Below are 27,056 nucleotides of genomic sequence, written 5' to 3'. Positions count from 1 at the left end.
GTTTTTCCTTGGCCTCTAGGGAGTTGGCATACAAAGTTATCCACAAATCCGTGCAGTTGGAGGTAAAAACACTTTTCGGCCAGTTATAGCGCCACCATGAGGCTGAGTTGAAAATGTTAACGTGGCATTTCTTCCTCGGCCTAGTGGGAATGTGCGTGCGCAATTTCACGGAAATCACACGATGTGTTCATGATTTGCAGCATTTTGTTTGAAACTGAGCACTCCTGCAAACTTTGGAAGCCAATTTTAGCCAATCAGGATGGAGTCTGAGAAATCTGAAAGACCCGTTTCGTTGAATGGCTCTAGAGAGACTGTGTACCAATTTGCGTGATGTTTGGACAAAATCTGTAGGTGTACTGTCCAAAAACTTGTTTTGCACAAAGCGGCCTCCTGGTAGCGCTATAACAGGCCGTTCTGGAAATTTTGGGGCAGAGGTTCATCTTTGGCATCCAGGGAGTGTGTGTGCAAAATGTGGCATCGACCGGGTTAACGGTGCCGGAGATTAGCTGTTCACAGACGGACGGACACACGGACGGACACACGGACGGACACACGGACGGACGGACGGACACACAGACGGACCGAGTGCAAAACATACTCTCTTCCCATGCCTTCGGCCTGGTGGAGACAATAACAACAAAATGAAACAAAAAAACAAACAAAAAAACTATCAGCGCCCCAAACAAAACCACACAAAAGCAAAGTTTGGTCTGGTCTGGTCGTAATGACTACCATCCATGTTCTGGATGCACACGCTTTGATAATGATATAAAGGGATGTTTTTCTGGACATACAAGAGTTTCTGGCCTTTATACATTATACTGCAGCTCCCTGGGGTGGAAAGAAACTATGTACATTTACTCAAGTAAACAGCGCCCGAGCGCCGTCCATTCATTTGAAATGGCCAGCACCTTTGGTTTGAAAGCCGATTTGGTCGGAAACTACGAGTCAGGAAGTAAAAATCCGCTATGTAACATGTCCCGCAATTGTCATTGAATCCACCCAAAACATACTTTTTTGTAAGTGAAGATCATATCGTTTAGAGAAATGAGCTTCAAATCAAGGTTGTTTTGACCCAAAAAGTAAATTCAAGAGTTATTCAAGTACATTTTGAATTCTGGGACTTTTACTTGTAACCGAGTATTTCTTTATTACAGTATTGATACTTTTATTTAAGTAAAATAAAATACTTTTCCCACCACTGGCAGCTCCCTGGACGTTCATACTTCATGTGCTTTCTTCTGTTTCTTCGACTATGCATGCACCTCTTGGTACCACAGCAGTGACAGCACCTCAAAGGCCCTTAAAACAAGGCTCCAGACGTCCCAAAACAAACTGGTCAGGCTACTACTTGGCCTCACTCCCTGAACCCACCTCACCCCTGCCCATTTTGACAGGCTGGAATGGCTTACGGTTGACGAGTCGACGACAGAGTACAGCATCTTGCTATGAGTCTGGTCCACAAGATTCGCTACACCACCGGAAAGGGCGTCTACGTTTATATGTCTATGACCAAGATACCCATGTACCTGTCTAAATACTTCCTTAAAGGAGCATTCAGTAACAAAATGTGCACATGCACGCTCTACAGTGGGGGGAAGTGCAACAAGCCAACAGCATGTGCACCAAGGCCCGCCCACACTCGATCATGACTGGAGGAAGGCCCCTCTCATCCTGATTGGATGAAGGTTTTGCCACCCGCCACCAAAACTGAAACTAGGTTTTTTTGACCCCAGGGGCTCACTGGGGACAGGGAGGATTTCCTTATATGGTCAGCACACTCTATAGTAGGGAGGATTATCCATAAAAAAATAAAAAAATAAGTGATATTTGAATTAAGTCAAATCACTGAATATACCTTTAATTCCACACCCACAACACCAGAGGGAGTTCAACAAACCATGTGCAACCCAGATTCGGCTCAAACAAGGGACTAAATTAATTTCGCTCCTATGCCACCAATGTGGAACACCCTACCAACAGCCATTAAGACATGTGAATCCCTTGACTCCTTCAAAACGGCTCTCAAAGGGCACCCAAGGACGGCTGCAATTTGAAACTGGCCCCCGTAAATAAAATCTGCCCAGGCCCCACCCCCTTCTCCTATGTTTTTCCCTTTTTACGTCGTTTATATGATGATTTCCTGTTTTTTGAGTGGTGCAAACCACTCCAACAACCAGCTTTGTCTGTATCTATGTATGTGTCCGTGTATGTGTGTATGTGTGTACCTGTACGTGGCCCGCACCACTCAGTTCACACGGGTGTGATTGTTTTAAATAGAAGTGTATATTTGTACATCTCTAAATGTTCTGATGAATTGAAAATGGTGCAACCTGTTTTAAACAAGTCTAATGCTTTATCATGGTGTCGTCCACAGTGACAGTATTTGTATTGACTTGTGCTTTGCTTTCATTTGAAATGTACCCATTCTGCATACTGTGAAATAGAGAGTATGCGCATGCTTAAAGTGAATGGCACATCGAGTGACAAATTGAGTGGCAAAGCAACAGGCTTTAAACAATGTTAAAGTGAGTTTAACATTGTTTAATGTTGTTTAATGCAATCAGATATGACTTTTCTGTGTGGATGTATGGGCTGTCAAGGCCAGAAAGTAGTTTTTTGCCACTCAGTAGGCGTTCCTGCATAACTTCCTGGTTTGATGATGATGTCACGCGCATACCCTCTATAAAACTTTCAATCAATCAATCAAACCTGTAGGGTCAACAGAATATCATCTAACACTAGGCTGTGGAGATATGGTCTTGGTCTGAAGTCTTATTAAATATACTGTATCAGTCAATGGAATATGCTTTGTTCATTAAACTGGGGATATTATTCAACATTTAACTTGCAACATTCATATTAGTGTCATCATAGGCGGATCTAGAAATTATGGGCCCCTGGGCCACCGTCATGCAAAAGGGCCCCCCCACCCCCCCGGAGCTTTGTTTTTTTTCTTCCCAACGTGGCGCATACTGTCTGCACACGTGTACGCATAACAATTATGACATATAGGCATGTGATATTCCGAATTTACAGCAAGGGATTGCTTAAAAATAAACACTTGCAGTAATGTACCGTATCATGATGGTTTAGGACTTTTGGGGTTATTTTATTGACACAAATTAATTGTTAATTACAGTGACAGGACCGTGTGCGTCACTGTTATTCACTGTTACCCCTTTTTTGGGGGGCCCCTGAGTTTGAGCCTCTTCGCGGTCACGCGGACGCTCAAGCTCAGGGGCCCCCCTAGCTCAGGGGTCCCTGGGCCTGGGCCCAACAGGCCCGTTGGATAATCCTCCCCTCCACTGTTACATTCTTAGTTTACGCATGATCCATGATAACTACTTTGTATATGTGATGTATGCCATGCTTTTGTTATTGCTTAATGTAAATCGCTCTGGATTAAGAGCGTCTGCTAAATGCCTAAATTGTAAATTGTAATTGTAGTGTCATCACAAATCACCAATTTAAAGGGCACAAAACACAATTCTGAACTTAATGCATAATTGGGATTTGGGGTTACCACGGAAGCCTCTTCCACCCCTTGCTCATTTGTCATTCAAATACATCCAAATGAATGAAAGTGACAGATTCGCTGTGGCCATTCCAGATAAACACACAGACTTGGAAGACTTCCCTATCCTCTGGCCTTCCTTAAACTCTTTCACTCTAAAAACAACTATGGGTTTAAACGAGGACAACGTATTTACCCGACCAGAGCCTGGAAATGAAGAACAAACATTTAACCAAGAGCGATGAGGGAAACTGAAAAGAGAGAAAGTGTGTGAGAGAGGCAGGGAGAGGGAGAGACCAGATGGCTTAGCACTCAAGGGCAACAGGGAGGCAGGCAGGTAATGTTGGCTATTGTCCAGCTGTTAAAATGTAACTAACTTCAGACACCTTACCTCCACACGTAGAAGCCTGCAAAGTTGATCATGGTTTATACTTCTGTCAAGTTTGTCAACAGTAAAATACGGAGTGTGCAAATTGTACTAAATAGACCTCTTTTGGTACAGTAACCACAGTTCATTATCCTTTTACCTGTACTTAAGTAAAACTAACAGTACCACAGTAAAGTAAAAAAAAAGAAAAGTAAAAGTACCTTGAAATTGTACTTAACTGAATATATTTAGTTAATTACTTTCCACCACTGCATAAGACCAGTAATTAATATTCAATTAGAGGACATGTCTGTCATTTGTTGTCTCCACCAGGCCGAAGGCATGGGGAGAGAGTATGTTTTGCACTCCGTCCGTGTGTGTGTCCTTCCTTCCGTCCGTCCGTCCGTCCGTCCGTCCTTCCGTCCGTCCGTTATCAGCTAATCTCTGGCACCGTTGGCCCGATCCATGCCAAACTTTGCACACACACTCCCTGGATGCCAACGACGAACCTCTGCCCCAAATATTCCTCAACGGCCTGTTATAGCGCCACCATGAGGCCGATTTAGGCAAAAAACATTTATGTAGATTACTCGTACACATTTTATCCATACATCACACAATTCGTTATACACTATCTCCATAGTCATGTGATCAACACGGAGCGGCACCATTTCCCATCTTCCATCCTGATTGGCTAAGATTGGCTTCCAAAGCTCACACGATTGGTCCGTTTCGAACAAAATGCCACAAATCACAAACACAGTGTGCAATTTCCGTGAAATTATACACGCACATTTCCACTAGGCCGAGGACGACATGCCACAATTCTTTTCCCCAAATCAGCCTCACGGTGGCGCTATAACAGGCCAATTCCTGTTTTAGCTATAACTGCATCGATCTGTATACAACTTATGTATGCGCACTCCCTAGAGGCCATGGAAAAACATTGTCCCTGCATCGCTCCACATCTGCCGGTCATAGCACCACCATGAGGCCAATTTCTGCAAAACACATTGCTTATGTTAGTCGCACAGATTTCATCCAAATCTCACGCAAATCGGTCCACATGATCTCTGTAGTCATGTGATCAAGACGAGTCTGTTGGATTTCTCCGATTCTACACTGATTGGCTAAGATTGCCTTCCAAAGTTTGGCCCGTTTCGTTCAAAATGTCCTGCTCATCCAGAATTCTATCCTCAAAGATGCTATGAGTGATCTGGCTCTGCATTTCCTCAACAAAATGAAGAAAATTGTTGCAAAAAACTAAAACAATTTTTTTTTTATACTCCTAAACATTTTGCCAAACATCTCACACAGTCCTATCCTCCTGGTGGAGACCTGTGCCCAGAAGGGCACTTTTTCTAGTTAACTATATTTTTGTGATTCTGTCTGTTTCAATCCATTTGTCTTACACAGACACAGGTTACTACAGTATCGGCATGATAAACTCTCATGTCAGTAGAGGACATCTGAGGACACGACAGTTTGCTGCCAGGTTTCTTCCAGTACACTACAACGTCTCTGGGCTTGGCGGTCTTGTCACGCCTGCATCCTGTCAGCAGGGTTATGGGTGATGCCCAGACATCTGCTCCTGTGGAAAGGCACTGGGACTGGAGCCATAGCTGTGTGGTTCTTCTGTTGCACTGGGATGTAGCATCTCTCCCCCTCTCTCTCTATCATCTCCCTCGTGCCTAATTTATACCATGTCGCACGCAGTCAATAGCAGATCTACAAGCTCACAATGCGACCCATTGTTTATGTGAGCTTGTAGGTCTTTTTCACAGTCGTAGAAGTAAGACAACGTATCAGGCTTCATAGAGCTCCAGACCGACCTGCACCACAGGCACAGTGACATTATGGTTTTTGACACGCTATATATCATTGGTAAATGGTCTTTCATTTATAGTGTCTTTTTCCACTGACAGCGGAGGAAGCCATGCAAGCCACAAGCCCGCTCATTGGGAGCAGTGATGGGTTCAGTGTCTTGCTCAAGGACACTTTGACGTGATGCCGGGAACTGCTCTGCATCCTGAGCCATATATATATATATATATATATATATATATATATATATATATATATTCCAATAGTAACCAGTAAGACGCCTTGAGCGTGAGAAGCGATGCGTGCACACATCCGCCTGGGTGACGGCAGACTGCTGGGCGAGTGCTGGCGCTTTGGCATGGGGGGGTCAGATCAACATATGGAATGAATTCTGTACTGGCCATATATGGAGTGTGTCTTGAATGTACAGGGTTTGATGAGGTCGGATCAACATATGGAATGTCAGAACAGGAAGGACAGTTGGGGTAGGATCAACATATGGAATGTCAGAACAGGTTAGCTCCATATATGGAGATCTAAGGGTTTGAGGTTTGAGGTCAGATGTAGAGTTGCTGGCCGGCTCCAGATGTAGGTGATGATCCAGTATTCTCCATGTATGGTTATCCAGGGTTGGATGAGGTCAGTGTCGTGATCTTCATATATGGAGATGGCCATATATGGTGGCGTGATGTGTCACGAGGCGTGATGTCACGAGGCATGACCATATATGGAGGCGTGGTGTCACGACTCGGCGTGACCATATATGGAAGCGTGATGTCACGAGGCGTGACCATAAATGGAGGTGTGATGTCGTCGCCATGATGTCACGAGATGTCACGAGGCGTGATGGATCGGCAAACTATATATGGAGGCGTGACCAATGGACGGACAGATTTTTCTAGTTTTCATAGTAAATGCGACCTTCAAGACGTTTAGTAACCTGCCTCTTCAGCAATTTAGTAGCGGCAACCCCTAAAATTGGTGACCTACCTGCGTGCATTTTCTTTTCTTTTTAGCTGGAAAGTCCCATTACAAGATGAGGAGACCTGTTACTCTATAGCAATTATTGTCTCCACCAGGCCGAAGCCATGGGGAGAGAGTATGTTTTGCACTCCGTCCGTGTGTCCTTCCTTCCGTCCGTCCGTCCGTCCTTCCGTCCGTCCGTTATCAGCTAATCTCCGGCACCGTTGGCCCGATCCATGCCAAACTTTGCACACACAGTCACACACTCCCTTGGATGCCAACGACGAACCTCTGCCCCAAATATTCCTCAACGGCCTGTTATAGCGCCACCATGAGGCCGATTTAGGCAAAACACATTTCTGTAGATTACTCGTACACATTTTATCCATACATCACACAATTCGGTATACACTATCTCCATAGTCATGTGATCAACACGGAGCGGCACCATTTCCCATCTTCCATCCTGATTGGCTAAGATTGGCTTCCAAAGCTCACACGATTGGTCCGTTTCTAACAAAATGCCACAAATCACAAACACAGTGTGCAATTTCAGCCTCACGGTGGCACTATAACAGGCCAATTCCTGTTTTTAGCTATAACTGCATCGATCTGTATATGTACATATGCGCACTCCCTAGAGGCCATGGAAAAACATTGTCCCTGCATCCCTCCACATCTGCCGGTTATAGCGCCACCATGAGGCCGATTTCTGCAAAACACATTGCTTATGTTAGGCACAGATTTCATCCAAATCTCATGCAAATCGGTCCACATGATCTCTGTAGTCATGTGATCAAGACGAGTCTGTTGGATTTCTCCGATTCTACACTGATTGGCTAAGATTGCCTTCTAAAGTATTCAGTTTCGTTCAAAATGCTGCACATGTCCTGCTCATCCAGAATTCTATCCTCAGAGATGCTATGAGTGATCTGGCTCTGCATTTCCTCAACAAAATGAAGACAATTGTTGCAAAAAAAAAAACATGTTTATATTACTCCTAAACATTTTGCCAAACATCTCACACAGTCCTATCCTCCTGGTGGAGACCTGTGCCCAGAAGGGCACTTTTTTTTAATAACTAGTTTAACCTTTTAAGAAAAAACGTTTTATTTTAAACAAAAACCTACAGAACCTTTAATGTGTAGGGCCTACTCTATACCAGTGCAATAGTTATTCTGGTTCTTCTAATTTATCATTCAAAGTAAGTACTGTATATGATACTACCCTCTGTGTACACTTCAACATGTGCAATAATTAGCATGTATTTATCGAACTACAATCTATCAAGTACAAATTGGCTTAACCCCCCCAACCCTGTCTGTCTGTCTGCTGCACTTACAACTCAGGGAAAGTGATTAAATGTGATAATAACAGCCCAACATGGGTCTGGGGGTGAACAGCAGTGACATGGGTAAACACAGTATGGGTGCAGACCAACATACATGTAGCCGAGCTTTTGGGTAGGTTTTATTGGGCACTTTGTGCATCAAATGCTTTGTACAAACATGACGAACACATCATCATTTCCCTAGACAAACATTAGGATAACTTCATATAAAAAGGAACAAAAATATTATATTATTAAGAATAGAAATAGACATTTGGATATATGTTGTAAAAAATAACCCTCATCCATTTTCAATAAATATATACACATTAAGTACTGAGATATAAAACGAGGGATCATGTTGATCCTTTTCAACATTATTTTCAATGGACAATTGTTTATTATTTTATCCATTGATGCATAATATAGATCTGGCCATAGAGAAGCAAATGGGTTCGTTTGAGTGTCTTATTGCACTTCCAGAACTGTTCACATGGGCTGTGCTAGACATTCACTGGCCTCTCTCATTCAGGACCACAAAAGGAAAGGTAGATTTACTACTATAATTTAATACTTAAGTAGAGAGGCATGTACTTAAATTGATTCAGGGAGAAAATCCATTCATAAGCAGCCTACACTGATTCTCAGGCACAAACGTTACTACAAACACGCACAACTGTGCTACCTTAACGGTAGAGTTGAGGTTGACTTGACTAAATACTGCCAACATGTTTAGTATTAATACACTGAACAACACAGGGCTCACAACATCCTGCCTTTTCAGTACAACAGGACTTTGCTGTTTTTAATTACGTGTGCTAATACCCTCATTTAAAGACATCAGTGCTAAGGCTATACAAAGGAAAAGACAGGGTCTTGTCTTATAAGTATGGCTATGGTATATATCTCAATCAAATATATACATATTTCTTTTCTTGTACAATTCAAAGACATAATAAATATTGTGGCGTGCATAGAATGAGGTATAGCAGCACCACAATGTTTTGCACATTTTTAACAAATAAAGGGCACATTTTTGAGCCAATCACTCAAATTGCCCTGTCATACAAAATGAAGCTATCGTTACAATCACAATTATCTGAACTTCCTGGTTCTTATGTACAAAAGTAACAAAGTTAATCAAAATGTATAACATATATCCCAAACCATTGGTGTTTTACAATAAGAGCTATGGCTTGGTGTAAGATTAAATTTATAAGACTCTCTCTGTTATGACCCTAAAAGGCACTGAGACAATATGGCTATAGTATCAGAACCTATTATCACTTTCAAGGCTTAAGTCTAATTCATTATTCATGTCACAATGGTATTGGCTTGTTGCTCGCCACGAATAACCGATAAATGCAGTTATTTATGAGCAGCCGTTGTGCCACAATGTATAAATTAAGGTTACTTAATATTACAGCTAGACGTGTAAACCATGTGTCTTCAATTGACGGCCTAATTTCTTCTGTTTTAAGTAATTGAGAACAGGGCAATATCATGTCCTCTGTTCAACGCACCAGTCAGATTTCAGTTAGCGTGAGTTTGTACATGCCCCCCTGCTCTTCCATGGAGATCTGGAAAGTATCTTCATTGGAATAGTGTTTGATGATGTTGTCATCCATGTTCACTAGAATCCTGGAAGGAGAAACACAGCAGATATTACTTTAATGTTCAACCAATTATTATCTGATGGAATGGAGAACGTTGTGAACAAATGTCCGCGTGCGTGATAGTGACATACCCTTTCTTGCATTTCTTGTAGACCTTTCCAACTTTTTCCAAAGGCAACTCATATTTATCTGATATCTGGTTGAGAGAAAGCAATGAAATATAAGATGAAGGTGTCTGACTTGATATACATTGCGCACGCACGCACGCACGTACAGTACGCATGCACGCGCATGTGCACAGTTCCACACACACACACACACACACACACACACACACACACACACACACACACACACACACACACACACACACACACACACACACACACACACACACACACACACACACACACACACACAATCTCAGAATGAATAACACTGAAAACAAAGTCAGAACTCAGTCCATTGTGCAGGTCTCTCTAATCCTTCATTCTTTCCTGATTACCTTTTTTCCAGTCCACCAACTGTCTGTGTCTGTGATGAACACCTGGCTACAGTAGAATATCCCTACAACCCCTCACTCATCAGTGGAACCTCATACCACCTGTCGTCTCTCTTTCAATCTCTCTCACCCTGGGCCACTCCAAATCTACACCCTGCTCTCCCCCTCTCTCATCAGCTTCTGCATCCCTTTCCTCTTTCTCTACTACCCTACCCTCCCCCGTCACTCCAATATGCACCCTTTCTCCCCATTAGGGCTGCAAGTATCAATTATATTCTTAGCGATTATACTTTCAATTACCTTTTTATAATTGATAAGCGCAAATCTAATTAGATTTGTTAATGAATCAATTAACCACTTACGAGGCCCATTGAACTACACATGTATGAAGTGTGCTATATAAAGATAAACTTTTGAGTGATTGATTAAGCCCTATTTTATACTATTTTAGCCCTATTTTATACAAAACGGTGTCATGTAGAAATAGAGAAATTAACAGATCCACAAGCTCATTTTAAAAAATTGATATATTTTTTAAATTGATTGATTAGTTTGATTAACTGTTGCACCCCTAATCCCCATCCCTATGCCTTACGAGCCTCTGCCCTCCTCTCTTTTCATGCATGTCCCTCTACTCCCTTTGTCCCAAGCCCAGGTCAATACCATTCTGCAGCACTGCTGTCTTTCCTCCTGTAACCCAGGGGTTCTCAACCCGTGGGTCGCGACGCCTCGGGGGGGTCGCCAAATTATTTTAGGGGGTCCCCAAATTATTAAAAAAAAAACTTTTAATTTTTTTTTTCATGATTTTTCAAAAATAGCAGACCTACAAGCTCATAGCGCGCCACTCGGTGGCGCGCTATGAGCTTGTAGATCTGCTATTTTTCAATAGCTAAATTATAACAATGCTTAAAACACCAAAAGGGGTTCCCGCCCAAAATGGTTTAAGGTTATTGTAGCAGTCAATTTATATTGGGGGTCGGGAGGGGGCGGGGCGGGGGTCCCGAGACATTGCCAAAGCATTTCCGGGGGTCCCCGGCCAAAAACGTTGAGAACCCCTGCTGTAACCTGCCAAACTAACTCCTCTTTTACATTCCTTCCCCGTCTCCCCCATGTTTATCTCCTCTCTGCAACACTACTCTTTTTTGTCTCCACCAGGCCGAAGGCATGGGGAGAGAGTATGTTTTGCACTCCGTCCGTGTGTGTGTGTGTCCGTCCGTCCTTCTGTCCGTCCGTTATCAGCTAATCTCCGGCACCGTTGGCCCGATCCATGCCAAACTTTGCACACACACTCCCTGGATGCCAACGATGAACCTCTGCCCCACATTTTCCAGAACGGCCTGTTATAGCGCCACCATGAGGCAGCTTTTCACATTGTTTACCTAAAACTGCACCGATATGCGTGATACGTTGCATGCACACTCCCTAGAGGCCAAGGACAAACCTTTGACCTGCATCTTCCGCATCTGCCTTTTATAGCGCCACCAGGAGGCCGACTTTTGTAAAACACATTTTTTGATATTACTCCTCCAGATTCTGTCCAAAAATCTCACAAATCGTTACACAGTATCTCTATGGTCATGTGCTCAAGTCGGATCTGTCCGATATTTCATATTCCATCCTAATTGGCTATAATTGGCTTTCACAGTTTGCAAGATTGCCCCGTTTTGAACAAAAGCCTCAAATCATGAACGCAGCATGCAATTTACGTGAAATCTTTCACACATTTTCTTACTAGGCTGAGGAATATATCCCACCCTTTTCACATTGGCCTGTTATAGCGCCACCAACAGGTTGATCGGAATGCCACAAATCACAAACACAGTGTGCAATTTCCGTGAAATTAGACACGCACATTTCCACTAAGCCGAGGACGACATGCCAATAATTTTTCCCCAAATCAGCCTCACGGTGGCGCTATAACAGGGCAATTCCTGTTTTTACCTATAACTGCATCGATCTGTGTACAACTTTGTATGCGCACTCCCTAGAGGCCATGGAAAAACATTTTTCCCTGCATCCCTCCACATCTGCCAGTTATAGCGCCACCATGAGGCCGATTTCTGCAAAACACATTGTTTATATTAGTCGCACAGATTTAATCCAAATCTCACACAAATTGGTACACATGATCTCTTTAGTCATGTGATCAAGACAAGTGTGTTGGATTTCTCAGATTCTACACTGATAGGCTAAGATTGCCTTCCAAAGTTTACAGAAGTGGCCTGTTTTGTACAAAATGCTGTTCATGAACGTAGTGTCCGAGTGCAGTGAAACTGCTCGCATATTCCCACTCCAACAGGAGGACGACTTATTGTTTCTAAAGTGTCATCTGAACATATTTTGTGGCAGGGACCCCCATTCCACACTCCTGTAAAATAACCTTTTGCCAAAAACAAATTGGAAACTAGCAGCGCGCGCACACACACTCACATACACACACACACACACACACACACAGGCCAGGAAGGTGGGGTCATTTAGCTTAGTGGGGGTGGCTCACACAGCAGGACATTAGCTGCCACACACACACACACACACACACACACACACACACACACACACACACACACACACACACACACACACACACCAGGAAGGTGGGGTAATTTAGAGTGGGGATGTCTCACACCAGCACATTAGCTGGTATACAGTTGTGCACTTACAGGAACATCACAGAAGAGACTACAACACTTTCTTGACCCATTCCGAGGACTTTTGCGAGGCGCTGCTATAATGAGGTTGGTTTGATTTAAATACACCATGCTTCTGTTTTTTTTTATTCGTTTTATAGGCCATTTCAACATAATATACTTAATGTTTGTACTTTTAACCATGTCCTCTCTCACGCTCTCTCTCTCTCTCTGTTCTCTCTGTTTCTCGTACCTACATGATAGGGCTACATTTTGTCCTCTTAATTATTTGAATTTGACACTTACTGTACATTCACATTGTAATGCAACTTTGCAATTACTCTTTTGGAAACTTGTTACATTGTGCATTTTGTGGAAAGAATATTGTCTGCATATTCTGATGCCAATACTTCTGTAGTTAAACTCACCTACACTAATGTCAGTTATTGTACCTCCACGTGCACGCACGTACACACACACACACACACACACACACACACACACACACACACACACACACACACACACACACACTTCTAATTTAGGCTATTGTAGGCTGTGATAGTCATACTCTTGTAGGCCTAGTATGCAGCCAGATCACCTCCTATTCAAAAAAATACATCAACATGATGTTTTCTTTTTTTATGATGGCCTACACATCTATCTTAACTACAGAGATGCATAGTCTTGGGGGGGGGGGGGCCAGAACAGGACTTGTAGGAGACAGACAGACAGACAGACTAACAAAACTAAGTAATCAAAGAATAGACAGCTATATGGAATAGCTGACACACAGTAGCAATCAATTTGTCTTTATAGGCTATGTTATGTGGATTTGACCCAAAACAGTAATGAAGCTATATATTGATTGAATAATATTAACAATATTATGAATACAATTGCTACTACTACTTTAAAACTTCTACCATGACTTAAGTCAAGTTTTATGAGAGCAACTGTAAACCATATCCTTTGTTGTGTAGATTGGCTATTCCAGCAAGTCAACAGTTATCTCAAAAGCAACATTCCTTCTTGCCAGGGTGCCAGGAGGTCAGCATTTGTGTGTTGGTGTGTGTGTGTGTGTGTGTGTGTGTGTGTGTGTGTGTGTGTGTGTGTGTGTGTGTGTGTGTGTGTGTGTGTGTGTGTGTGTGTGTGTCTGAGTGAGACACTAAGATAGGGAGAGGGACTCAGTGAAGGATGAAAATCAGGAAAACAAATTGACTGATGTTCATTACTGACAAATGTAATGGGGAGTCCTGCACCAGCACTGCTGCTTTTCCAATGTATATAACAGAGGCATGTCTGAATTACATCACATTCAGTCCATATTTAAATAATAAATACAATACATATTATAAACGTTTTAATTTTAACACATGGTGCTAGACTTGAGTGCAGCATAAGCGCACAAAAAATCTTGCCTATTGGAATAGGAGGTGTATCTGCCTGCATACTTACACCTACTATAGTATAGTATGACTGTCATGGTACAGCCACAAGGTAATTTCAAGCCATGTCTCTCATCCTTCCACACATGCTTATATGATTGTACCTGGGGTTGATTCTTGTGCTGAACTCATGTGGCAAGAAACAGTACAGCATAAAAACACACAATTGAAGATCTTGCTACTGCTGCTTAGTTGACATTGATTTTGCTATTTGATTACTATTATACTTCAGCAATTTCTTATTCTGTATTAAATAATATTTTACATCTTCCCCCATACCACACCCTGTGTGTACAGTTCACCCAAACTCTGAAGGAGCCAACCAACAACAATGGGTTTCACTACGTCTCATGTTCTGTAGTAACCTGACTCCACCAGATGGGGCAGCAGAGAGTACACTGGGTTCCCCCCTCCTGCTCCCATCTGGGAACTCTCAGGCAGACTTGATGGCCAATCAGCAGCAGCTATCCCACCTCTAGCTGCTGCTGATTGGCCAGGCCGTTTTGTGGCCGGGCATCAAGTCTGCCTGAGAGTTCCCAGATGGGAGCAGGAGGGGGGAACCCAGTGTACTCTCTGCTGCCCCATCTGGCGGAGTCAGGTTAGTTCTGTAGACCACAGCCCTAAAAGGTTTGTTTGCATGCACGCACGTGCACACGCACACACATTTTGCATAAGCTCAACTTCTAACCATTCTCTACTTTCTAATTCCATTTCCTATTATGTACATTTACTGACCACCTTTATGTGTTTCACTTTTAGGGATAACCTGCATGTAACTGATATTCACCAAAACGTTTCTTCAAAATGCCACGTTACAAATCCAATCCTGCAGCACGCAGGAAAAAGATAAGGCAAAGTATGCAACAAATTCGGGTGGCAGAGACTGAAGAAGCAGCAAATCTTCGTCGAACAGTTGAAAAAGAAGCAAAGGCGCAACACCGACAAAAGGAGTCCACATTAGAAAAAACAGCACAATGTGCAATGGAAACGCGAGCAAAGAAACGGAAAAGATCACTTGAAACTCCTGATGAAAGAGGGCGCCAGCGTGCAAGAAGCAGTGAATACAAGAAAAAACTAAAATCGATACAATCCCCAGATGAAAAAGTACAACACTGTGAAAAAAACACAGACAACACGAGAAAACGACGCTTACTTCAATCCCCAGATGAAAAAGCACAACAGTGTGAAAAAAACACAGACAACAAGAGAAAACGACGCTTTCTTCAATCCCCAGATGAAAAAGCACAACAGTGTGAAAAAAACACAGACAACAAGAGAAAACGACGCTTGCTCCAATCTCCACATGAAAAAGCACAACACTGTGAAAAAAACACTGAAAACATGCAAAAACAACGCTCGCTCCAATCTCCACATGAAAAAGCACAAAACTGTGAAAAAAACACTGAAAACATGCAAAAACAACGCTTGCTCCAATCTCCACATGAAAAAGCACAACACTGTGAAAAAAACACTGAAAACATGCAAAAACTACGTTCACTCCAATCCCCACATGAAAAACAACTACAAGATCAAAAAGAAACACAATCAAAAACACAGGCCAGAGCACAGAAGCAACAACATGTGCCAACAGTTGAGGAAGCTGGTGCTGAATTCTTAAAAAAGATTTCAGAAAGTGGACCCAATTATGTCTGCTATTCATGCGAACGCTTGCTTTACAGAGAGACAGTGGTGGAGTTAAAACTTGAAAGATACACTGCTACAATTGATACTGCAAATCTCCTTGGCAAAGAGCCAACTGTCACAAATCAAAACAAAACTTGGATCTGCCACACATGTCATCACTCCCTTAAAGTAGGTAAACTCCCCACACAAGCTTGGGCCAACAACTTATTACTGGATGACATTCCCCCAGAACTGCAGGATTTGCACCCTTTAGAAGAAAGGTTAATTAGTCAACGGATTGCCTTCATGAAACTTGTGGGCTTGCCAAGAGGCAGACAAAAGGCAATCCACGGTAATGCAGTCAATGTGCCATCTGACTTACACACCATTATCAAGTTACTGCCAAGACTTCCTGACACTGCTGAAGTTGTTCCCCTGAAACTTAAACGAAAACTTGCCTACACTGGACACTACATGCATGAGTATGTGCGTCCAAAGAAAGTCTTTGACGCCCTATCCTGGCTAAAGCAACACAATCCTCTATACCATGACATTGACATCTGCGATGATTGGGAGGACCGCTGGGTCCAAGACAATAATGAATTGTGGGAAGCCATGACAACACCACAACATCATTACCCAAACAACAATGCAACCACCTTTACAACTGCATCTACACCCAATTCAGAAGATTTGTACAAGAAATTAGCAGATTATGTTAAGTGCCATGACTTGACCATCTATGATGTGCCTGGAGATGGAAACTGTTTTTACCATGCTGTAGCAACCACCCTTGAGACCGCAGGTATACAAAGGATCACAGGTCCTGACATACGTACAAAATTGGTTACCTTTTTAGAAGACCCAGACGTCCAGCAACATTACATGCAATTCCTTGCATTGCCCAATCCTCAAGCACATCAAATTGATTCACCTGACTTTACAGTCCAACAGCAGCACGAAATGAACATTGTCATTGATAACATACGCAAAGGCGATTGGGCCGACAACCTTGCAGTAAATGCTGTGGCAAACATGTTGAATATCAACATACTCATCTACAACAGTGACACAGAACATGACTATACAGTTGAATTGACCCCACAACAAGGCCACAGTGCTAATACTGTAACAATTGGCCACATTGCACAAATCCATTATGTAGCACTGGAAAGAATTAACACAGATCACACACACCAATCAACTGCTGAAACTGTTCATGACAATGAAGATGAAGAAGACAGACAAGCATTTGAACAAACCAGTCAACTACGAGGACTCCCATATGACACTTTGCTTCAAGAAGAACATTTTTTAGATGCAGAGACTACATATTCAGTTGCCCCTGCAGAACACCAAAAACCACGCCCTTTCTACCAAGATGACAAGTTTGAAGAGTTGGCAAACCCATCAAAGTACCCTTATGGCCGTGGTGGCTTAGAAACAGAAAGACCAAAAAAAATCACCATCAGAAAATATTTTCAAAAACGCATTTTGGGTTGCGATGGCCGCTTTGCTAAAGATATAGACTATCTCCTGACAGCTCAGTACATAGTGGAAGCACAACAAGTCAAAGATCAACTTCAAATATTCCTACGACAAAGCCGTGGTCAAACATTCCAAAATCAAAGGGTTAATGCTGGCATACTGAAATTAAAACACAATGTACATGCCATGTTGCGCACAGACATGGCCTTCAAATTTCTGAAAAACACAAGAGGTTCACCAGCCTACTGGCAAAACGTGCTTTTGGAATTACTAGCTATAGTCAGACAATTAGGAATACCAACCTTCTTTTTAACAGTGAGTGCTGCAGACATGCAATGGCCAGAAGTAATTCAAAGTGTTGCGCGTCAGTATGGAACCATCCTAACAGCAGATGATGTCAAAAACATGGGCTATGAAGAGAAATGCAAATGGCTGCGCAACAACCCAGCAACAGCTGCACGCCAATTTGAATATCGCCTACGCACATATTTCAGAGACTACATTGGTAGCAAGTCCAATCCCCTTGATAAACTTGTAGATTTCTTCATACGCATCGAATTCCAGCAAAGGGGATCACCTCATGCACACACATTATTGTGGATAAAGGACGCTCCCAAAGTTGGAGTGAACACAGATGCTGAGGTTGCTGCCTTCATTGATAGACATCAAACATGTGCAATCCCAGAAGAAGATGGTGTACTCAAAACATTAGTGCTATCAGTACAAAAGCACAATCATTCTACTACATGCAAAAAAACAGGCTTCTGCAGATTCAACTTCCCACACCTTCCAAGTAGTGAAACCTTAATCGCAACAGAACCTGAAGAAGCAGACTCAGAAGCTACACAAAAACTCCTTGAAGCAAGCCGCACGTTACTAAACAAAGTAGCTACCTCCATGTTTAACAAGGACAATCCTGAGGATATCTCACTAGAAGACTTGCTACAACATGCGTGTGTGGATCAAGAAGCTTACCAATGGGCTCAATCAATAATGAAGTCTGGCAAAAAAATTGTGCTAAAACGGAAACCAGCAGAACGTTGGATCAATTACTACAATGCAAGAATCCTGGAAACATGGCAGGCCAACATGGACATTCAATTTGTATTGGATGCATACTCCTGTGTCATGTACATGACCAGCTACATGTTAAAATCTGAAAGGGCAATGAGTGAACTGCTGAAGAAGGTTGCCGATGACAACAGAGGAGAAGATGTAACCACGCAACTAAAGAAAGTTGGCTCTGCATTTCTCAACAACAGAGAAGTAAGTGCACAAGAAGCAGCCTACAGATTGCTATCCCTGCCCTTAAAAAGGGCCAGCAGAAAGGTGGTATTTGTCAACACAGCACCCAGACACAAAAGAGTTTCGCTACTTAAGCCACAGAGTATGTTACAAAACATGGCTGATGATGAAGAAAACATATTCTGCACCTCACTTCTCGACAGGTATGAAGCTCGCCCAAACTCCCTTGAAACGATGTGTCTGGCAGAGTTTTCTGCCACATATGTAACAAAATACAAAAAAACAACTTCTGATGCCATTGACCACATCGCAAACACTAGTGAGGATGATGGACTTCAAGACAGTGACAATGGAAACATAAATCCATCTCCCATCACCCTGCATAACGACCTTGGACAAATGACAGCCCGCAAGCGCCACTGTGTCATTCGCTTCCACAAGGAAAAATCGGAGGGAGAAGAAAAATACAGAATCCTTCTAATGTTGTACTTACCCTGGCGTCAAGAGGACAGAGACCTGCTTGCAAATTACCCCTCTTTCAAGGAGCACTATGATCATGTTCAGCAATTAATCCGCCACAATGAAAACAAGTTCAGTACAAACACAAATGAGCTTGACCAAGCAATACAAGACCTGGAAGAAATGGGACCACCACAGCATGCCTGGGATTTGATTGCAGCCAACATTGAACATGAAAGAGCCATACAACAAAACGAAGGCAATGTCATAGAGAGGGACGTCCAACAGGATGCAGACTTGTCAAATGTTGATCTCGATCCCAATCACCAACCTATCCAGTCAGAACTGCAAGCACGTTTCACTGCAGAGCACAACAAAACTATGATGACTCGTGAACAATACTTAAGCATGATGCGATCACTAACTCCAAAACAGATGGAAATGGTGACCTTTCATAGAAAATGGTGCAAAGACACAATTATTGCACTCAAAACTCATCAACCACATCCAACCTACCAAATCTTTCTAAGTGGGCCAGGAGGAGTTGGTAAAAGTCACATCATCAAACTGATCCACTATGAAACCATGCACCTACTTCACCCACTGTCTCGCCACTTTGAACCAAACGAGCTTGCTGTGCTGTTGACTGCATTCACCGGAATAGCAGCGTTTGCCATCGACGGCATAACAATTCATTCAGCCCTCAACTTCACACCTACAACAAAATCAAAAGGATACCAGCCTCCAAAACCGGACACATTAAACACATTACGCTCACGTCTGGGGAAGCTAAAGCTGCTGATTATTGACGAAGTTTCCATGGTCAGTGCAGATCTTCTATATCACATTCACAAACGACTTCAAGACATCACAGGCATAAACAACCCAGACTCTCGTTTTGGCAATGTCAGTATCCTTGCGGTTGGTGACCTGTACCAACTACCACCAGTCATGGCAAAACAGATATTTGTCACTCCCTCTGATGCCTATGCAAAACTACATGGATCATTGTGGCAAGAAAATTTCCAACTGTTTGAACTCACAGAAACAATGCGCCAAAAGGACGACCAACCCTATGCAGAGCTGCTTATGAGAGTTCGTACAAACACATGCACTGAAGAAGACATTGCACTGTTAAAAACCAGAATTGTTTACAAAACGGATCCCTCATACCCAAGTGAAGCACTGCATGTCTTCAGAACAAATGCTGCCACAGATTCACACAATGACGAAAAGATAAGAAACCTACCAACACAAATATTCAACATCAGGGCAATTGATTCACAAAAAGACTGTAAGACAGGACTGGTTAACGTTACAATATCAAGCAACCCATCGCAAACAGGAGGCTTACGAGAGATTGTGTCTGTAGCACTTGGGGCCAGAGTCATGTTGACAAGCAACATCAAGGTCTCTGATGGACTGTCCAACGGAGTATGCGGCACAATTGTTCACATCCAGCAAACAGACACAACAGTCCAAACCGTCTTGGTGAACTTTGACAGTGATCGAGTAGGACAAGCAGCCAAAGCAGCCAGTCAGTACAAAGAACACTTTCCTGAAGCAGTACCCATACAAAGGCACACTGTGCAATTCTACACTGGTACCAAAAACACTGTAGAAGCAATACGAGTACAATTCCCTCTTAATCTGGCATGGGCATGCACAATTCATAAAGTCCAAGGAAAAACATTGGACAACATCGTAGTCACCATAGAAGAAAAGGGCTTCTTCAACCCAGGCCAGGTCTATGTTGCACTCAGCAGAGTAACATCCCTACAAGGCCTGTACCTCCTCAGCTTTCATGCCAAACAAATCAAAACTCACCCTGAAGTACACAAAGAAATGATTCGACTACGCAACACACAGCTACAAATATCCCAACAGATCCCACATGCTGCAAAAGACTCCACCCTAACTATCGCCATGCTGAATATCCGATCATACTTGCCACATTTACCTGACCTAAAAAAAGATGCAACACTGGCAGAACTTGACGTACTATGTTTTGTGGAAACATTTCTGAAACCAAACCAAAACCTTGATCAAGATGCCCTCATCTTACCAAACTCCACCTGCTTCCGAACTGACAGACAAGCACAAAGGGGAGGCGGCATCATGACCATAGCATCAAATAACCTTTCTCCAAAACAACTGAACAAGTCACTTAACGACGTGGAGCACACAGCACTGGCAATATCCAAATGTGCAACTATAATCAACCTGATCACACTGTATAAACCACCAAAAATGAACTCCTCAAGCTTCACTGACAACCTTCGTGAATTCCTCCAATCACTCGAAAACAACACCTTGACAATCATTTTAGGTGACTTCAACTACAACCTCAGCACTGACCCACAACATCCAATTCTAAATATCATGCTACAGTATGGCTTCCATCAATTTGTTTCAACACCAACCACAGATGATGGCTCACTCCTAGACCATGTGTATGTCAACAGACCCGACAAAGTCTCCACACATGTTGTAGACACCTACTACTCAGACCATGATCTAATCCACATAACATTGGATTTACCTTAAATGCTGATGATGACCACACAGACGAAATTACAAGAAAAAACAGAAACACAACATTACATGGAACAGAAGACAAGGAGAAAAGATGAGAAAATGGAATAGGAGGTACAAGGACAAAATCCAGCCAATAAAGATACAAATACAGAAGACAACACAAGCAAGAAACAACAATGAACACAGTAAGCACAAAACTCAAACTACATAAACAAACAACAGTAAATATAATCCTTTTCAAAACTGTCTTACAACTTCCTAAAAAAACACTAACAATTATTATTCTACAACATACTTACACAATTGCATTATTTTCTACATTCTACATTCTACATCCCACAAACTATGGTATATACCAAATTCATCCCCACCACCACATACCATTACCGTGTTTATGACTATAAGAATACGCTCTTACTATTATGTACAACTCCAGCATACATCTCATCCACATACAAGTCTCATTTCCTCATCTTACCAACATAACACCTTCATAGATATGTAATAACACAACTGTATTGAACATTTATGTCCCTTTTATAGCAAATCAAAATCCTGTGATACCATTACGAAATACAACGGCAAAGACGTTACATCAATATAATCAAACATCAACCTGTGAAATACTACGGTAAGATCATTATTCTCCATATCAAATATACACATGTGTAGCCAGTCAAAGTAGAGCCATCAGTATTGATTACTTAAATGCCCTGCATCTACCAAACGATAAGCTGCATTGACATTTCTAGCCATGGGTCTCACAACCTGCCACTCAAGCTTATGTTTGTAACTTGGGTTGATACTGAGGTGAACTCATGTAGCAAGAAAAAGTACAGTGTAAAACACACATTGATGATCTGGCTACTGCTGCTTAGTTCACATTGATTTCACTATTTGATTACTATTATATTTCAGCATTTTCTGATTCTGAATAAAACAATATTCTTCTTCTTCCCCCACACCCTGTGTGTACAGTTCACCCAAAATCTGAAGGAGCCAAGTGGTGCAGCCAACCAATGACAATGGGTTTCACTACGTCTCACGTTCTGCAGACCACAGCCCTAAAAGGTTTGTGTGACACACACGCACACACCGAACAAAAGCTGCCTATCCCACAAACATATGACATATGTACATACCAAATTCATTCCTACCACCAAACAATATTACCATGCTTATGGCTGAAGAATGCACTCTTCCTATTGTATACAAGTCAAGTCTTCTCCACATACAACTCTCAATCTTTTGTACATTCAACACACATGCACATCCCACAAACTATGTAACATATTCACCAAATACATTCTCACCACCCACAAAACATTACTATGCTAATGACTATAAGCAATAAGCATACACTCTCACAATTATGTACAACTCCAGCATATGTCTGCTCTACATACAACTCTCACTTCCTCATCTTACCAACATCATAGTCCTTCACAAATATATGTAATAATAAAACTGTATAACACGTTTAACTCCCTTCTATAGGAAATCAGAAATCCTGTGCTACCATTCCAAAGTACAACATTGAAGATGTCACATCAATAAAACCAAGCAACAACCTGTGAAATACTACAGCAAGATCAATATCAAATATACACATGTGTAGCCAGTCAAAATAATCAAGTCAAAGTGTTGAATATTGAAATGACCTGCGATCTACCAAACGATAAGCTGATTGGTAATTGCTGCGTATGGCTTATTTTTATTCTGGTGCTTGAGGTTGCTTCTTGAAAAAGAATTATTTGTAACACAATTAAAGATCTTGCCTCTGCTCCTCTGTTTAAATACATTTTGGTGTTATATATTCCTTTTATATTTCAGCAATTACTTATTGTGTATTAATCAATATTTTATTTTCTTCCCCCACATATACCATACTGTACAGTTCACACAAAGTCTGAAGGAGCCTAATGGTGCAGTTTACCACACGTTTCAGTATCTGACAATCTGTAGTCCACAGCCCTAAAAGGTTTGTTTGGCTTAATCGTATGCAACCCTTTTCATAGTGGAAAGTAACTAAGTTTACTTTAAGTACTGTAGGCCTACTTAAGTACAATTTTGAGATATTTGTACTTTACTTAAGTATGACCTATAGTAAACAGTGTTCACAAATCAAGCATATCAGAACCAGGAACTATCTACTTTACAATATGGAAAAATATTGTGTTACAAGTCAAACCTTTCACTTCTTAACACAACAGTGATTATACTTATAATAAAAATGCATCACTATACATCCGTGAATATGGTGTGGCTTGTTTTCTCTCTTCCAGACGTGTCCATGCAGAACCTTTGATGACAGTATCATCGCAAATATTTACTTCAATAAAATAATTGTATAAACTTTTCATTGACTTGTCGTTGCTTTTTGTAACTGTTGGGGGTTTCAAAGTTTATACTCTTATGTATATTGTGTTATTGACACAATAATAAGACAATGTTCCTATCCTAATATGAATGCCTTTATTATAAAACAGCAAACAGTTTATTTGTATCCGAAACTTTCATGGACTATGTGAATAGACTATGTGAATAGCAAGGTCACTGTTTTGCCATTACAATGACGTACCTTTGTCAATAACATGCCATTTGTATAATGCATGCCATCATGCCATTCATCTTTATAACATTACTAAGCATTATTAATATACTGTTACATGTTATATTAGTTACTTTTGTTGCCCTGTTATCCAACCACCAGATGAAGGCAAGCTGCAATGTCCTACATTCCTATCCTCCTGGTGGAGACCTGTGCCCAGAAGGGCACTTTTTCTAGTTTCCCCCTTTTTTCTTTTTTTCTCCTTTTTTTGAGAGGGGCGGGGTGCTGTGTCTGTCACAGCTCATTTAAGCCTGTTGTGGAGGTGGTTAGTGTGAGGGAAATCAGGTCTCCTGCTGCCTGCAGTATGCCTTCTTCAGTGGTGGAAAAACTACTCAGGTTTTTTACTTAAGTAAAAGTATCAATACTGCAATGTAGAAACACTCTGTTACAAGTGAAAGTCCAGAATTCAAAATGTACTTGTGTAAAAGTACAAAAGTATTGGTGTCAAAATATACTTAAAGTACCAAAAGTAAAAGTACTCATTATGCAGGACGTCCCATTTCAAGTTTTCAAATGTATACAAATCTTTAGGAAAATAGCATTTTTAAATGGCCGAAATGTATATAGGGCTGTGAATTGGTTAATATACGTTTTGTAATAATAATAAAAATCTACAAAGTAACTATAGTAACTCAAGTTTTCAAATAAATGTAGTGGAGTAAAAGTACAATGTTTGGATCCAGTGATGTAGTGGAGTGGAAGTCAAAGTTTTTTTTTTTTTTTACTTAAGTACAGTACTTGATTAAATGTACTTAGTTACTTTGCACCACTGGCCTGCTTTGTCTTGTGCGCGTCACACCGGACAGAGAGACAGTCAGTCAGGCACACAGGCAGGCGATTCAAATCATGACGCCCCCTTATGACCGCCCTCATGACAAAACAGAGCATAAAGAGTCCTCCTATGCCGCTCTTCTGCTGTCAATGCCAGTGCACTGGTGAGTAGGAAGCTGAGAGAAACTTACCGCCTCCACCAGGCCTTTCAACGTGGGGTTCTTCAACATGAGCGCATCAAACACCTCCTCTGCCTCCTTACGCACGTATAACAGCACTGCGGGCGAGAGGAAGAAAGACGGGAGAGAGTCATTAGACGAAGCCCACGTGGATTTGCACGTACACACATTGATGCGAGCAAAGAGTACAACGAACTGCGCACACTAGCTAATCTTTAAGGCAAAGCAGGAAACTACAGTATATACCCAAATGAAACAGCCGATGAATTCACTGGCATAGTGAAGTGTTTATAGCTGGGTCAGGCCAAGTTGTTGGACCGTTGCTTCCTTTATGTGGATTTTGGTCTTTGTGGCTTACTGTGTCGTGTCCCCGTCTGCACTCACCCATACCACACACACACACTGAGCTCTCTATAGGGGATTGGGAGCTTGTCAACCTTTCACACAAACACGCACGCATACGCACGCGCAGACACACACACACACACACACGCACAAGACCTTCACAGGGAAGTTGCAAGGTTATGTGTGAGTGAGAACCCTTTTATGTAGCCACCTACAGTAGATTTGAACATAGGTCTCCCGCATCGGAAACTAAACGTCTGCTACTCATCCAAAGGGGAATGCCGCTGAGGGAGATACAACGCAGAGGATTGTGGGATCTCGAACATGTGACGAGAGCCCCCAAAAGTTTCGATTCTCTCGACCTTATGCAAATGACATGAGATGAACTTTCATCTCTTGTCTCCTGGGCGTTCAGCATTGTCCAATCGTATTGCTGGAAGTGACAGAGTAACACAGCAATCGACACCACTTGAGACAGAAATGAAACTTACCATGAGGGTACAGTAAATGGCAGCTGAGGGTAGTAGTTGGGTTTAGGTATGTTTCATTTAGGTATTGAGTGGCAGCATTAAGTTAACCGCACAGGAGTTATCCATGCTTGTAGGAAATAACTGTGAAAGATTATACTGTATATGTAAAGGCATTCTAAAACCTGATACTGAGGTGTTGACCGTAGCATGTTTATCAAATTGATTACCTGCAGATGTGTTCGAGGCATGTTATAGATTAATCACAGTCACACGTTATAGATTAATCACAGTCACTCTGGTACTATCTATAACTCAGGAATGCTGTCTTACATCTATCTATAAATGCACCACGTCTCTGTGTGTGTACGTCTGTAATCCACGTAACTCCAGAACCGTTCGCCCCACCAACTTCAAATTCGACACACGCGTTCCACACCACCACAGGGAGTGCAGTGCCCGGCCTTGAGTCGGTGGGATACACCGTTGTCCAGAACTAGCACAAACGCTTCTGCCCAGGCTTTATACAGGGTCCCTGCCCACTGTGCCCATACAACTGGTTCACTCTGCCAACTGGCAACCAGATGAGAAGGCATTATCTGGTCACTGTGACCTGACATCTGAGTTTGATGAGTGGGCGCCTGGGCAATAGTTCAGAATTGAAGTTGAACTCTTTGAAGGAGCCAAAACTAGCCCAGGGACCAAATTAGCCAATTGATCACACCTGATCACCCCTAGATCTCCATATATGGAGCTGGCTTGTTCTGACATCACAATAATGTTCTGCATAGACTCCATATTTGAGCATGCCTGACAAAGAACTCCATATATGGGCATAAAAGGGACACAGACAGAACTCAGAATAAAGGGACACAGAGAATCAGATACAGAAATCTCCATATATGGGCATACAACGGACACAGACAGATGGGTGGAACGGGTACTCTCTCTGACACGGGTACAACGGGTATTGCATAGCCGGGTGGGGCATGGATCTCCAACTTCCATCGTCACCGTGCTCTACAGCCAGGCACCGGTCTATATACAATTGAGAAGAGCATAACTTTGTGCTCTCACAGCTTTGTGCGCGGTTTGTTCGACCAAGTCATATAGACTGTGACGTATGCGGAGTA

The 27,056-nt window shown here is 42.2% G+C and overlaps 1 protein-coding gene across 9 annotated transcripts in view; it reads right to left on the bottom strand.

Moving 5' to 3' along the window:
- Window positions 1–8,128: 8,128 nt before the first annotated feature.
- The window catches only part of grhl1 (grainyhead-like transcription factor 1), a 36,769-nt gene continuing 17,841 nt past the window's right edge, over window positions 8,129–27,056 (bottom strand). For all 9 annotated transcript variants that reach the window (XM_079528977.1, XM_079528978.1, XM_079528979.1 and 6 more), the window contains exons 14-16: window positions 25,124–25,209; window positions 9,749–9,813; window positions 8,129–9,642 (exon numbers count right to left, since the gene is read on the bottom strand). In XM_079528977.1, the coding sequence (XP_079385103.1) occupies window positions 9,528–9,642; window positions 9,749–9,813; window positions 25,124–25,209 (266 nt within the window). In that variant the 3' untranslated portion in view covers window positions 8,129–9,527. The remainder of the gene's footprint in view (window positions 9,643–9,748; window positions 9,814–25,123; window positions 25,210–27,056) is intronic.

This window comes from Electrona antarctica, assembly GCF_951216825.1.
Source record: "Electrona antarctica genome assembly, chromosome: 18".
NCBI lineage: Eukaryota > Metazoa > Chordata > Actinopteri > Myctophiformes > Myctophidae > Electrona > Electrona antarctica.
Note: the sequence above shows the minus strand (reverse complement) of the source record. Positions and strands in the feature narration are given on the sequence as shown.